The sequence below is a fragment of the Gymnogyps californianus genome, chromosome 3, assembly GCF_018139145.2.
Source record: "Gymnogyps californianus isolate 813 chromosome 3, ASM1813914v2, whole genome shotgun sequence".
Taxonomy (NCBI): domain Eukaryota; kingdom Metazoa; phylum Chordata; class Aves; order Accipitriformes; family Cathartidae; genus Gymnogyps; species Gymnogyps californianus.
Genome location: NC_059473.1, coordinates 73,551,490 through 73,567,282, shown reverse-complemented (window position 1 = coordinate 73,567,282; position 15,793 = coordinate 73,551,490). Strand labels below are relative to the sequence as shown.

The 15,793-nt window shown below is 40.1% G+C and overlaps 1 protein-coding gene across 2 annotated transcripts in view; it reads left to right on the top strand.

The window, feature by feature from the left end:
* The first annotated feature begins 1,732 nt into the window (after positions 1 to 1,732).
* Positions 1,733 to 15,793, top strand: part of NT5DC1 (5'-nucleotidase domain containing 1) — a 154,846-nt gene continuing 140,785 nt past the window's right edge. Inside the window, exons 1-7 of one of the 2 annotated variants that reach the window (XM_050892975.1) lie at positions 1,733 to 1,825; positions 3,888 to 3,979; positions 5,655 to 5,726; positions 7,248 to 7,354; positions 8,738 to 8,817; positions 9,461 to 9,463; positions 12,517 to 12,598. In XM_050892975.1, the coding sequence (XP_050748932.1) occupies positions 1,733 to 1,825; positions 3,888 to 3,979; positions 5,655 to 5,726; positions 7,248 to 7,354; positions 8,738 to 8,817; positions 9,461 to 9,463; positions 12,517 to 12,598 (529 nt within the window). The remainder of the gene's footprint in view (positions 1,826 to 3,887; positions 3,980 to 5,654; positions 5,727 to 7,247; positions 7,355 to 8,737; positions 8,818 to 9,460; positions 9,464 to 12,516; positions 12,599 to 15,793) is intronic. The other variant, XM_050892974.1, reaches the window with a different exon arrangement.

Below are 15,793 nucleotides of genomic sequence, written 5' to 3'. Positions count from 1 at the left end.
TTTCTTTCTTGTGCTGACACCTTAAGTGCTCATGCTGTCCTACTATTAGCATTAGTGAATTTTATTCCTAATTTCCATATATTTTCCTGTCTAGTCCACTTTCTAATCTGATACTGAACTTCTCTGTAGAATTTTTAAACATATGTGATAGGTCATGTTATTTAAATTTCTCTCATCTGTGTCTACCTGGGCATAGCAAACTGAATTTTAATATATAAATACCTTGTATCTCATTCAACCATTTGAGTGTATTTCCGAAAGCATTTCACTCTGGAATACCAAATCATCATTGAGCCGTCCTGCAAAAATCAAATCATAATTTGATATAATCAAAACATAATTATTTTCATATAATCAAAACTGCTGCTGTGCCCTGCTGCTATGGTTATGCACCCCAACTTTCCCACCTGCAAAGCACAACACTTACAGCTGTGCACAGGAAGGCAACGCTGGGAAAGATGACTTGCATTAAATGTTTCATAACAATTGCTCTCAATTCAAATACTTTTTATATTCTTCTGTGTATAGCCATATAAGAATTTTAAAAATGAGATTTATTTGCAGAGTAATTGAACTAGACATTTTCATCTTTTGTGAATCAAAACAAAGTTTTGATGGTGTCACCAGTCTATGGAGAGAAAAGAATTGCAGAGAGGAATGAGGAAGACCTGCAAATAAGGCTGTCAAGCCCAGCTATTTAAGCATCCTGAATCTGGCCTTAACTAGGCACTATATTCAAGTTCAACCACAGAGAACAGAATTAAGTCAATGCAACTCTCATCTGTTTACTTTTCTCCAAACACGGTACTTCCTTTCAAACAACACTTTCTTTCCAATTGCACTACGGCAATACTTGTTGAGCGGATACCTATCAAAATACCCATTTGATTATGTTACCTGGAGACAGACTGTACCGTTCTTAACGTTATTCTTTTTTTGATTACCCAAGCTGTCAAGAAATTAAAAGGTAGTTAGTTACCTCTGCGGTTTTATTTTTTTTAACAGCTATGTATGTACAGTGTTGCTTACTTTATAGTGTTGCTTATACCCTACAGGGACTTTGATAATGAAGTAGTAGTAGTGTTTTTCTACTTACACGAGAAGATTCTGCCTAGTAGGGCCCTTACGGTGCGGCACTGCCTGCCTGCCCTCACGCTAACCAAGGCTAACTCCTTTTTCTTCCCGCCCGTCTGCGCCCTGCTTGCCAGGGCTCAGCAAAGCACCCTCCAGACGACTTGCATTTGCGAGGAACGCACTTGCGCTTCTGAGGAACCGCAGCTAGGGCTGGACCCAGCAGGAGCCCCTGCGCTTCCTCGCCTGTTCCCAAGTACACAAAGCCTCGGCGGGAAACGTATTTTTTAAATCCGAGCGCTCAAACACGCCTCCGGCCAACTGCCTTGCAGCTCGCCTTTCCAAAGCCCGATTTTACTGCCGGGGGCTTTGCCGCCAAGTTTCCCTGGAAGCGACGGCCCGTTTGGCGGGGAGGGGGCGGGGGGGGGAGGATGGGCTCGCCCCGAGCTCCGGGCCCGGCCCCTGGGACGTCCCCAGACCCCGCGCAGGTGAGGGCAGCCCCGCCGGGGCGGGGCGGGGCGGGGCGGGGCCAGGGCGGGGGTCTCCGGCTGCCCCGCCCCGCCTCGCCCCGCGCCGCAGGAAGCGCCGCCCGCGCCCCTTCGTCCTCCTCCTCCTCCTCCTCCGCCCGCCTCCCCGCGGCGGCGGCGGCGGCGGCTCGGCGATGCAGCAGCACTTCTCCCTGGCTGACTGCGACGTGATGGGCTTCGACCTGGACCACACGCTCTGCCGGTACCACCTCCCGCAGAGCGCACGGGTGAGTGCGGGCCGGCGCAGCACGGCACGGCACGGCACGGCCCGGCCTGGGAGCCGCGGGCCCCCCGCTCCGCTCCGCTCCGCCCAGCTCGCCGCCGCCTGCCCAAGCGAAAGGGAAAGTGCCGGGGAGCGGGGCGGCGGGGGGCGCGGGGGCCGGGGCCGGGACCGGGACCCCCGCTGCCGTGGCAGCGAGCCCCGAGCCTGCTGGCTCAGGTACCCGTGGAGAAACCTAAAAAGGGAAGAGAAGCACAAGTGCATGTCTCGCCGGCCGCTTCCTCAGCAGGCCTCTGCCCGAGCAAAGGGCACAGCCATGTCTTCTTCCTTGAAAATGGTGCTTCTTGAGAGCTTTCCTAACCGTAGCGGCGCTGAGAAAAAGGTAGAGCTCCCCCCGCCAAATCTAGAGATGCTGCAGGCAGAGTTAGAAGTCCGCAGCACTTTCGACAGGCGACCTTTGCAAACTTTCTGGTGCTTAAAATAAAACGCCAGGCTAAAGGCACTCAGCATCTCTGACTTAGCCCTGTTGTCCCTTGCGGAGAGGAACTACTGCCATGTGCTGTGCCTTGCCGCCCTTGGCACTTTTTTTTCCCGACGGGTACATCTTAAACTCCCTGATAATCTTTCATTTACTCGTCCTTCTTTGTTAATGTCAGGACTTTGCCACGGAGCTATCTTGTGTTATGGATGCTGGTGATGTCCCCCTCTCCCCTTTTATTTGCCTCCGTTCACCTACAGTACATTTTGCACTACACAGGACTCCTACGCTAATTGCAAGATATTTCAGAATTTGGTATAGAAACAAATGTTTATGAGGTGTCCCATTTATAAATAGGCATGGTTCAGTGTGTCCTGTGTTGAAAAATTGCATTGCTTCCTTTAGCTGTGAGTGACTTTCTGTAGAGAGGCATCTTTCTTACAAAGGAGGGTTCAACAGTAGCAAGTTATAAAATGTATGTGCTCTTAAGGTCCTGCTGGAAACTATACAACTCTAGGCTTCCATGTTCATTCTGTTATGCCACACACATTACATCTTACACAGGCACATTCTTCCTGATAAGAATTTTGTCCAACGAAGGCAAACATTAGACAATTGATAACTAGAAGAGTTTAAAAAAAAAAAAAAAGAACAAAATAGAGAAAAAACCAAAAACATTTACTAAACTTAGTTCACTCTTCGTCTTCTCACAGCACGCAGAGACACTGACGCATGCTCATTGCATGCCTCCTTATCTATTGGAAATAAAAATTACTTAAAAAGGCTGACAGGCACAGCTGAAGATGCAGTTAGTTCTTACTCTTTCAGTGTTGGCCTTCATATTAGTCTTTCTCAGACATTATTCATATTCATTCCAACAGCAGCTTTTGTAATTTAAAAAAAAAAAAAAAGGCCAGGGAACAGCTTTAATGAAAGAACCATGAGAAAAAGGGAGCAATTACTATTTTTGGATGGTCTTTAAGGACCTGGCGGCATCTACATAGATCTTCTTGTACAACTTTACCAGCACGTTACATTAATAAATCGCTGACTGTTGTACCAGGCTTTAACAGTGTTCTTTCTGAACTTAGAAATAGTAAAAATTTACTTAGTAGCTGCCTGTTTCCTTCAAAATATGTTCCTTCGAATACTTTTAAAATGTCCCCTGAGGGTAGTTGTTTATTGGTTTGGAAGCTGCTTGTTGAGTCTTGGTAACTGTGACATTTAAAATTAAAAAACAAAACAAGATTGGGGAAGGGGAAGTAGTGACTAGTCTCAAGTACTTACCACCTTGGTTTCCCAACAGTCTTGAAGCACAGGGGCAATAAGGTAGAATGCTGTAAACTTGACTATGCTGGACCCATTGCACCAGAACAGTTGTGTGAGCATCTTGAGCTGGTTTCCAGCTATGACAGAAATAACCTCAGGCACTATTTCCCAGTAGTGGAGGCAGTGGGACAGGGCCACTAGCTCCCTGGTTTGTTTTCACTTAGAAGGCATCTAACACTTGCATCTTGCCACTTTCCAGGGAAGCAGTATCTTTGGTCTCACTTAATCAATATAATTAATGTATATATTTTTTCATTTGTAGCTAATATATGATAGTTTTGCCCAGTATCTGGTAACGGAGAAGGGTTATGACAAAGACTTGCTGACTCTAGCTCCAGACAGCTTAGACTTCTGGTGAGTATGTTGAAAATAACAGAAACTTTCTTCATAACTTCCTTTATGCTGTAACTTTTACAAAGCTTGGAAAACAGCTTCTCTTATTAGGCAGCTGTTGTTGTGATTGTCAAGCCCAATGGATAAATCCAAAATTACAGTTTTAAATACTTGTTCGAACAAGTATTTCTCATAAGATAGTTCTAACGTGGTATTTTGAAGAGAGAACTGAGCATCCACACTTGCTTTGTCTGTGCTTCTAGTTGTCTAGACACAAGCCTTTTAGTCTGACTTTCTCTCTTATTTTATATATCTCCTTTGTCTTCTACCTTCAATTCAATTGGTAAATCCAATAACCATCAGAACTTAGTAATTTTTATCTTGACAGATGTGGTTTTGTTTGTGTAAGGCAGAATAATCCCAACAGCCTTCTGAGGAACCGAGGAAAGGTGATGTGCCAGGAGGTAGCCCTTGGCTGGCACGTCAGGCACAAAGCTGTAATGCAAAAGACTGAAATGCAAGTTTCTGCTCTGAGCTCAGTGGTCTCTGAGCAGGAGCTTGAACATGAATCTCTGATCTTCCAGCTTTAATAGGTTATTATCTAGGCCATGGAGGTGGGGGCTTGAAGGCCAGGTAATCACTAAATTTTTTAGGAGAAACACAGGGGTTTTTTTTAAGTAATGCAGGCATTATTGTGTAACGGTTTTGATCAGTTGTTTTTACAATTCAGTATTTGACTGGACAGTTTCCAATGAGATCAATTTCAACTTTCATAAGACAAGCAATGTATTTCTCATATTTTGAGGCCTCTGATGCATGAAATCCTTTGTTAAGATCTAGATATCTCGGCCTTGGTCCCTTATTGGGGCTGGAGGTTCATTAACGTGGACCTGCAAGCCCACAGTGCTGGTAGTCGTGTGTGGTGCTACTCACCCAGGTGTCATTTGTGAAAGGTTGGGGTCTGCTTGCTGCCTTCATAGCATATCTTCTTTCCTTTGGGTACCTTATAACAGAGGGTGAAGGTGCCATTACCTTTTTCGGTCTTGTTTATTCATTATTATTCTAGCCACTGAACTCTGGATTAATTTTTCAAACAACCTAAGTGAACATAGATTCTGTTATCTGGAAGGTACAGATTTACTAGAAGAGTTAGGAACTCTTGTTGAGTGTCTGTCCTACGCTGTTAACTCTTCACCTTGTTAGCGCTGGCTAGCATGGCAATGCTTCTGCTTCACGTGTTCCTTGGATATTCAGTTGCCTCATTTAGAAGGATGTTCTACTCATCTCTCCCTTAATAATTGGTGTTACCAGTCTAGTAAGTTGGGGAGTTGCCACCAAGAAAAAATATATTTCTTTAATAGAAGTGGCTTAAATATCACATTTCTTAGTTGTATATGTTTGGACCTTAATCCTCCCACCTTATCTATATGAACAGTCACTGAACTCACTGAACAATGGAACTGGATTTATTTAGTAGGAATTTGCTATGTAAGTGAAATCCAGCCCTCATTGTAGTAATATGTATTTGCATATATAGAGCATTGTTCAAACATGGAAGTATTTGAAGGATTGTGACTGTTGTTTTTGTGTAGCATCATTGTATAGCTTCTGTAACTGCATTTCACTGATATATAACAAGGCATTCCTCTGAAAGCATTAATTGTTTGTTTCTTCCTTAAAATAAAATTATTCTTAGTTGCAAAGGCTTGGTGTTGGACATTGAAGAAGGAAACTTCCTGAAACTTGCAGAAGATGGAACCGTTTTAAGGTAATATTGACAATAAGTTTATATTGTTAAACAAACACCAAAATTTTATCCTCTTTCTGAAAGCCATCTCTCAGTTTTATTAAATATTTAAAATACTAATTTCAGCATACATTCATTTATTAGATGTAAAAGTTTAAATACTTTGATAATGTGGTGCTCAGTTTCTCTTAATGTTACATATGCAGTCTTTTCGTAATATTTCCATGTTAGCTGCTAGTAAAGAATATCTCATTTTTAATAAACATCTAAGACTCTGAGGGCATACTGATCGTGAAAGTAAATTCACTTTTTCAGTGGCTACCAATGTACTCTTTGTCCAGTTCTGCTAAGATCCAGGGTAAGGTTTTTCTTTGGATTGTGAGTAACCTGACTCAGAGTCAGTGCTAATGACTAATGCTAATGACAGGAGCACTACTATCTTTGTATCATACACATTCAAAATTCTGCAGGCTTACAACACATAATTTAAATTGCCTGAGGTAGATTAAACACAGAAACTGACACATTCGCTTTCAAAATTCTATTTTTTTTCCTCTTAAAAGCTATATTTTGCCTTCAGTCATCATTTCAGTACATCCTTAGTTCCCTTTCCCTTTTTTTTTTAAACGTAGAAGACTGCTATTTTGAATCACAAATCTGAAAAGTAAATGTATCTAAAGTATATCAATCCCAGTCCCATTTCCCCCTTATTTTTTTCCAAAATGAAAATCTGTGTAATTTAGCATGCAAGATAGATTCTACTTTTTTTTTTTTCTGATAGCATGTGGAAGAAGGAGCTTGAAGATGCTAGGGGAAATCAGATCTCATTGAAAGAAGGGAAGAAATACCTGTGAATCTCTGCTGTGTATCCTGAAATTCATTTAGTACCATGAATTTTGGAGTACTAAATGCAGAATTCAAGACTAGAGGGTATACCACATTAAAGGGAAGAGTGTTACAGGATTACTTCTCTAGTATTGCCTGCATTTGCTTCAAAACTGGAGTCTGCGCGTTCTTTTGGGGGCCAATTTGGTGGTCAAGCTAGTTGATTTTTAATTCCTAAAAAGGCTTGTGCATACTTCTGTATTACACAGCTGCTTGCAGCGATCAAACTAGCACTTTTCCATAGTTCTGCCCTGCATTCTGTGAATGTTACCAGGCTTCAGAATGATGTATAGGCTTTCTGCACTGTGTTTTATTGTGCGGTGTATATTGATAGTTCAAGTATAGTGAGTGTCCTCACACAATTGAGAACATTCGAGCAATACAGAGTGATTGTGTTAGCAGGTGAGGCACAGTAGCCATGGCCCCAGCCAGCCAAACCTCTGTGTAGTAAGGCTTTTATTGAGGACTGTAATGTATATGATAAAAGCTTAGGTCCTGGGAAACTTCGAACTTATAAGGAGAGTTACTTTTGATCAACTTGCATGCACCTCAGTATTCAGTTGCAATGCATTACATTGCACAAGGAGTAGTTTGGCTGTTTTCAACCTTTTTCTTTTTCTTCTTTTTTTTTTATTAATAACTTAATGCATCAAATAGGGCAAGCCATGGTACAAGGAGCATGACATCTGAAGAGATCCTGGAGACATATGGAAGGAGGGAGTGGAAGCATTTTAATACAGTCAGTGGAATGGTTTCCCGCTCAGGTAGCTATACCTTAGCATGTCCTCTTCTTTGAAATTACGCTGGCCCCTTCAGTGCCTCCTACTGTTAGTTCTTACCACAAATATTTAAAAATACTTGAGCTGAGAATTACTGAAGTAGGTAAATGTTTTGGGGGAGAGTTGTTTTTTTTGTATTGTTTATTTGTACTTCTAATGCTAGACTTCAGCTTAAATTTAGGTCACCAATGATGAGACAAATAAGCTGACATTATAGGCATGTTTTGCTTATAGAGATGGGCACATTGTTCCTTGATGAAGTAGGCTGGTAATCACAGTTTATCTCATTTAGGAAGTATTTTGCAGATCTTAAATTTTTCTTAATTGTTGACTCATTACCATCGGTGCTGTTACTGGAGGCCTAGGTGCAGGTGCAAAGAACAGAGCGGGTCTGGAAACAAAACTTCTCCTCCTGCAATTGAAGTTTCTTGGTTTTAAGATGGGAGTCACTTTGAAGGCACCGTGGCTGGGTTTGTGTTCTTGCTCTGTGCTTCCTCTCCGTTTTACTTTGATCTTGGCAATTGTGAGTAATACACATAAAGTGCTCAGTTAAGTTGCATTGTGCTATGTAATGGAGATATTTTCCTTGGGATTTTGCTGACATAAACTTGTTTGTGATGCTTATTCTAAACTGCAGGTAATCTTTTGCATCAGGGTAGAAGAGAAAGGTTTCCTTTGGTCATATAGCAAATGTGCCTTTCTTATTCATTGAAAAGTGCACTTGGTCTCTCTTGTGAATGTTAATCCCTGTTTTGCTGACTTGTTCTTTAATATACCTAAGAGACAGCACAGACAAGATCATGAATACAAAAAGAATCGCTGGTTAACTCATTTCAGTCCTAGGAGAGAGTTGTTGAACGTGACCTCAGTCTGGCGGGACATTTGCACCCTCCTGATTTAGTTCTGTTTTGGGGGCTCACGTGGGCATGCTTCCCCACGCTGTCTGCAGCATGTGTGTGCAAAGGACAAGATGATGTGTAAGACCTGTCCAAATGTTTCTGAAACAACTTCTCAAACCCTTTCTTTGTGTTTCCACTGCTAGGGAAATAGGTATTTTGGAAGAGTTGAATGATACTGTCCTGACTCTTAAAACTCACGGTTCTCCCCCATCTCTTCCGTCTTAACTTTTAGAACCTTAAAATGTATTTTTAAAATCTCACTGCCTTGATATAGGTGAACAACTTTCAGTTGCCAATTATGAGAATCAGAAGTGGGAATAAAGGCTAACAAAGATTGGGAAGCAGATAATGCTTATTACGAGTAAAATCCAAATAGGAGCTTATATTACTTAAATGTTTTTTAATTTGTGATTAAAGCATACAATACAGATTAAAAAAAAGTAGAAATTTTTTTATTATTTTTTTCCAGCTAAATACTATTTGTATGATAATTATTTTGACCTGCCAGGAGCTCTTTTGTGTGCAAGGGTTGTGGACAGCTTAGATCAGGTAAGAACTGGATTGTTTGAAACTAAATATTGCATTGTCTTTATCTTCCCCCACCACACTTCTTGCATGCATTATTAAATGCATACAGATAGTGTACTGAACAACATCAAGGTCTTCAGCTTTTTTCTTGTTTGCAATTTTTCATGTCGGACTTAGTGTATTAAAGTTGTCTCCAAAGATAATTGTGAGCTACATGGCATGTTCAAAATAAATGTACTTCCACCAGAGGGCACAAATAACTAGGATACGAATAGAAATGCACTGTTTTCTCAAGTTTACTCTGTGATATACAGACTATAGTTCTTAAAATCTCCTTTAATTATACTTGATCACACTTGAATTAAATCTAATGTAAGTCTTCTGAATAACATAGTTTGCTAATTTGCAAGGTGTTAATGAGTTGAAAGCTTAATTCCATCCTGTTTTAAACTTGTTTTTGTCTTAAATATATTGATCTGTGTACACCTCTAGAATAGTATCCAATTTTTTTTTCTCTGCTAAACATTAAGTTACATTCTCAAGGCGAAAAATACAATTGCTTGAACCTTTTCAGTGCTTTTAGATAGACAGAATGTCCTAAATCCTGCCTTTGAAGTTTGATGCTAATTGATTTGGTTGTCTTAAAGAAGGTTTGAATCTTTAGCTTGTGTGCAGCTGGGAGTAGGAGAGGGTTCTTCTCGTATGGCAAGTATATTGGTGTCAAAAGAGTACTGATGTAATCTTCTGGCTAAAGGTACCAAAGTGCTGCAGCACTGAAAATTGCCAATACTAAACTTTGTCTGCAGAGTGAAATTCAGAGCTGTGAGATGGGTATCTGGGATCCCTTTGGGTATCAGCTGACTTGATGCTTTAGCCTCCACTCCGAAATAGCATGCTGAATTGATTGTTGCCTAAGTCCAAGTGCTGCATGAAGAGCTAGCTAAAGCTAGCTTATCAGGAGGCACTGAGGACAGGTGTGCCATAAGACTCTTAATTTTGTGCCTGATTAATCTCCTTCTTCTAAGCTGTTCACAGCTTAGAACCCCATCTCAGATGTAACACCTGTATTGTATTACTTTATTTTATATTTAATTTAGACTCAGCACAAATCACCTACTTATTGAGAGAGAAAGCATGTCATAGCATGTATGTAATAAGCTTTCACATTCAGTGACTAGTTCACAAGCTGGAGCACTGACCCTGGATCAGTGCTGTCTTCAGCCAGAGAGAATTAAACCTGTGCTGTTTCTCCAGAGAGCTACCAGAACTGGGTCATGCACCCTCTTTATCAGCTAGCAGTTCTTGAATATTTTACTGGATGTTGGCCAGTTTCAACAGGAGGGCTACAGTAATTCCCTGGAAGGTTAGCATCAGCCAGATGAGAAAGATGCAAGGCAGGAGGTGGTAGGCTTCTCCAGCAGTCATGCCTGCAAAATGCTGCATCCTAAGGGTTAGAAACCATCACATTTTCTTCTTCCACATTTCTAAAAGGAAGTAGAGGCTTCTGTTTCCTGTTCTGGGAGCCTGTTTAGTAAGGGCTATTTTCTTACCATTTCCAGACAACACTCTAGGATCAGGAAAGCTTTCTACTGGAAACAGATGGGAGAATTGCTAGGTTTGCGTTCAAAATGGTTTTAGACATGAGTTGGATGCTGGGCTGCTCTACACTGTTAAAAATGAATCTGCTTTTGCTGTATCCAGAGCCAGAACTCTTAGGTATTTTCAGACAAAGCGGAGGAGCTTCTTGGTGTTTTGGATCTTAGCATTTCTTAGCATTGAAGAGCTGTACAAAATACTGCTTTGTCTGATAGTTCGGCTAATGAAATCACATTTGATAATCACACCAAAATCATGGTGGACTGCATGGGCATGCACACAGTTTTCTCTCTGCTTTCTGGGAATCGGTCTGTTTTCTTGTACGTTTCACGCAACGGCTGTAGATTTGCAAGGAGTTTTACAGTTATTTTAGTCTTCTCTGAGGTCAGATAAGTGGACCCACTTTTAAACTAGTATCCATCTGTCCACAAAACAGCACTCTGAGGAACTGTTAACTCATTGCACTTTTTTAAAAGAAACAAACAAAACCAGCCAAAACCCCAAACTAAGGAGCAAGTCAGCCACATGGAGTATGAGGGGAGCGGACAGTTGAATCTGTCTGTCTCAGGGTCAGTGCTAGTGTAGGCTAGTGCCATTGCCACTAGACAGATAGGTGCTCCCCAGGATCTCCTGAACACAGCTTTGAATAATGACCTTGGTTAGCAGCTGACTGAAGTTTGACATATATGAAACCTTTTCTCTTTATTAGTTCTTTTATGTATTTCTCTGGCAGTTTGCTGTAGGAATGAATTAAAAAACACTTTGAAAGCCACAACATTGTGTCTTTCCTGCTCTTAACCTGGAAAGCCAGTGGATGATAAGCAGACTGCCATAGTGCTTGTCAGTCGTACACAAAAGGCCTTGTTTGTGTGACCTGCTGGTTGTGAAATTAAGGGTGGACCATTCCTCTGGAAGCCTCCATGGCAGATTAGGCCTGAAATAGCAGTTTACTTCAATACATACAAACTACATGTTTTTGGTTGGCGATGTTAAGGGTGGGTTTGGTTTTTTGGGTGTTTTTTTTTTTTTTTTTCAGTTTCTGAATGTTTACCTTTAGAAAATGTTTTATGCTTACAAAATGGGTCATTAATCAGGTATCAGCGCGGTCATCAGGACACAGAGGGCGGCAATGCTGTGAAATCTGTTAACAGTTGCCTTGAAATTTATCCTACTGTAGATGCGGAAAGCCTGTAACAACACTACAAAGATACTTTCCATGGCCTACAAACTCAGAGACTATACCACCTGCTTTACTGCTGCCGGGTTACCTTGTAACTCCGAGCACCTCTTACAGGCTCTGTGGCTAATCCTCTGCTCTGTAATATTGGCTGGCTGCGTAATTACATCTGTTTAATTCAGCACTCCTAAAATTTGTGGGGTTTGAGAGTGCTGTGGGGCTCAGCTGCTTGAGAAGCTTTTCCTCTCCCCTGGTGAGATGCTGAAAGGGTGGTTGAGGTCAGCTGGAGCTCTTCGGTGCCTGGGCAGCTTTCTAGGAACGGCGAGAGACTTCACAAGCACAGATCACCTTCCCCTGTCCTTCTGCCAGAGCTGGGGTTTGGCAGTCTTCAGAGTACAATGCAATGCAGTGCTGCTCAGCCTGGCTTCTGGATGAATGTTTTATACGGTGTTTGGGGTGGAGTTGTTGGCAGAAGGGCGTTACCTCTAAATTATAGCGAAGGGGTTTGCCAGTTCTGAGGGTGGAAGGTGATATGAGTGCCAGGCTGTAGATAATGTCAGCCTGCTAATTAAGTACAGTATCTGCAACTCTAGGCACTTATTTTTCCCAAATGTCAGTGGGATAGCTCATTCAGTAAGTTGCTGTTCTGTCTAATGCCTCCCTTTGCTGTAACATTTTAGAGTTCCTCACAAATGTGAATTCTTTCTCCTTTCCCCTTCCTCCCTCCACCCCCACCATAACCTTCTGAAGTAGGGAGATAACTTGTCTGCAGTTACCCAAAGTTAAGCTGGGTACTACTGAGTCCTGATGTCCTGAATCCTACTGTCTAAGACTGATTTACGCCAAATACTTTTGTTTATTAATGGCATTCCTGTCACTGTTTCAATATGAAAGATCAAAATAGCTGATACTTGATATAATGACTAGGTTCCTTTTGACACTTACAGCATGATGGTCAGAAAAAATATGACTTCTGGAAGGACATGGTGGCTGCTATCCAGCATAATTATAAAATATCAGCTTTTAAAGGTAAGTGGGTTCACTGAAAATGTACTCTAATAGCCGAAAATATTATGTGTGCTTGCCAGAGCAAATACATTTGCAAGTACACTGTAGGCTACTCAACACAGCTTTTCCTTCTCAGGCTTACAAGTAGTTGTATAGTATACACATGTTTTCCTGGAATAGAATTCTATTTCATTTAGCTGAAACTTTTGCTGTCTTTAATAACACTTGTGATGTGCTACTTCACTGAATTTAGAGGAAAAATGGTTTCTTACCATGATTGGTATGGTAATGTGGACATCCTTGAACTGTGTTTTGATTCTATTCCTTATGTTCTTGTAATCATAAATAAAATCAGAAATGCATTAGGAAAAAAATTAAAGTACTAACTAATATTTGATAATTTTCTTTAGCGTTCTAGTTTTGATTAGAATTCCTCATGTAGTATTGACACAACAGCAATGAGATTGTTATTTTGTTATAAACTACTAAAAATTGCAGAGGAATTTTTTTTAATAATAGCCTTCCTCCACCCAAAGCCAACCTTATAATACTGTAATATAAATTAGAGTTGGAAAACATCTTGGATACCCTTCAGCTAGAAATTATTTTCCTTTTCACAGACTTGACTTCTGAGTTTCTGTTAGGCATATAAAATAACAAGTTGATAATAAAGGCTAACCATCTTGTGTGTGCACACAGTTAATTGAAATTATTTTTAACTATGTTTTTTTGTAAAAAGATTATGTGCAGCTTAGTTCAGAATTCTGTATCATTTTGCTGACAGTATTTTCCGATAGAATTACCTCTATTAATGCAATGTTCATTAGGCACGGGTGTACTTTGAACCCTCTTAAAACTTACCTTTTGTTCAGCAGAGCTGTACTACTTGCTGTATTCCTTTCCAATGTAAATGACAAAATTGTCTCAGAGAGGTTCCAAACAAAAATAGAAGTTGATGTCAGGATGCATATTGTAAAACACAGCAAGATATTCCTAAAATGTGTTGTTTGTTGTTGTTACTGTGTTTCCATTGGAGCTTAGAGTGTGATTGGTAGTTAAGAATTCCTCTAGGCACTCAATCATACATGAAATAAATGTATCCTTCGTTTTCTGCTGGTATTAACCCAATCCTCATCAACTGTAACTATTTTTTATGCATTTTTTCATTCTTTTTTCAAATCATGAAAGCTCTTTGTTTTAAAAGGTGTGGATCATGCAGCATTTGGCAAAAAATAATATTTTAAAATGTTCTTTGGAAATTAATTAGATCAAACAAAAGTTAAAGCCTGATCTTTGAACTCATAAATACTTGCTCAGTTTTATTTATATATGAGTGTCTGCTTGTGTGTACAGGTGTATGTTTATGCATATACTTACCTATCAGGTACCTATTTGTGTATGTAAGCATGGAATCTGCATACAAACAGATGTGTGATATGACTTAATCCTTTCTAACTCCTATCAGAATTGGTACCTATTTTAATACACCTCATTCTCTGTTATAAAAGTCATGAGGCACATGTACAATGGTGTTGAAAATATAAGAAAACATAGTAACTGATAGGCATGAGTTGTTTTGGATAAAGCTCTGTAAAATCAGAAGTGAAACAATGCAGATTGTATACACTACTTAAATATTTTAATACATGAAAGTGCTACGCTCTGTCATGCATCGCTTTGAAAGGCTTCGTAGTGGTCTTATTTTCCTTTTAATAACATGGTCCAGTGGATAAAGCACTGAACAGGGAGTCAGAAGAACCAGAGATAATTTCTTCCTGTATCACTTACCTGTGATATTCCCATGGAGTATCTCTTTTTTTGGTTCAGGTCCATCTGTGAAATGAGAATAATGGTACTAATCTTCTGTCACAAGTTTGTGCCAAAGAGATTTTTTTTTTTTCTCAGTTGCAAGCTTAACATAACTTCCTGAGGAAACTCCTAAACCTGGCTTCAGCCCAACGTCTACATACCAGGAAGCCCCACCGTCTTTCTTAGCCCAGAGCCTGGCCTGAAAACCACAGTCTCTTGACTTAACTCCATGCCTTTGATGCCTTGTAGAGGGTTTAACCCTTCAGAGAAAAGCAGTGCTCATTAACAGTTAGTCAAGGTAAAATTTCAAAAGCAAAATTAAGTGCTCAGTTGAGGAGACGCAAAGTTCCCAAGTCAAAATGCCATCTTGGTAGTGCCATTGTCAGTGATGGAGCAGAACGACTGACCGTTTTATTTTTTTAAATCCATTAAGTGTTTGCAGTTCACCTTGGTTTGTTGTCAGTATGCCCTTGTTTCTCTATGTCCTTTCTCTTTTTCACATGATTTCTTTGATCATAATCAGGTGTCTGGTGGATTTTGCTTTTCATTGTCTTAGCTATGGTAATTGCCTTAGATAATTGCCCTATGATTTTTTTTTTTTGGATGGCTCTTTCAAATAGGTATGATTGTCCTGACTCAGCTTAATGAAGGGTATTAACCCACTCTTCTACTTGTAAAGAAGTGAAGAACTGAGGCTTGCAGAGGGAAAGTAAAAGGGTACCAAAATAGTCTTGTGCTATTCAGACCTTCCTTTGTGAAGAATAACTCAAAAAAAAATTGTGAGAATCTATTAAACAATACTATCAGAAAAGCATGATGTCAGATAGCAATGAACAAGGATATTCATATTTGCAAAATGGTCATTTCTTACCTAATAATACCTGCAAGAATGCCCTCTGCAATTGATATCCAAGCTGAGCATTAAATTACTTGAGAACCCTTTTTGTAAATCTTCAACTTATTACTGGAATATTTTGCAACTTTAAGGTGATTAATATTACTTTGTATGTGTTTCATTTAGTGTATGTTCTACAGACATTAGGAAAGAGCAATTTTAAAGGAAATGTCACGTGGCAATGTATTTTACACTATATAAATATGTGGACAGAGGTCCACAACATGTTGTGGAAACAAAGTTTGATCTTCAGAGGAGTAATGAGGGCTTGAAGAACTGTATAATTATTTCCATGTGAAAAATTTCAGATTTGGTGATTTTTGACAGAGAAACCAATAGTTTTTGTAGGAGGAAGTTGCCTAATATAACTTCTTAATGCAGTATTTTGTAAAATTTCTTCTCTTAAAGGCTGCTTTCTCTCTCTTGCATGATTCTTTCCCTATAATTCCCCTGACACTTCTGAAAACCATAGCATCTGTGGTTATATAGTGACAATGACATATTTGTAATAT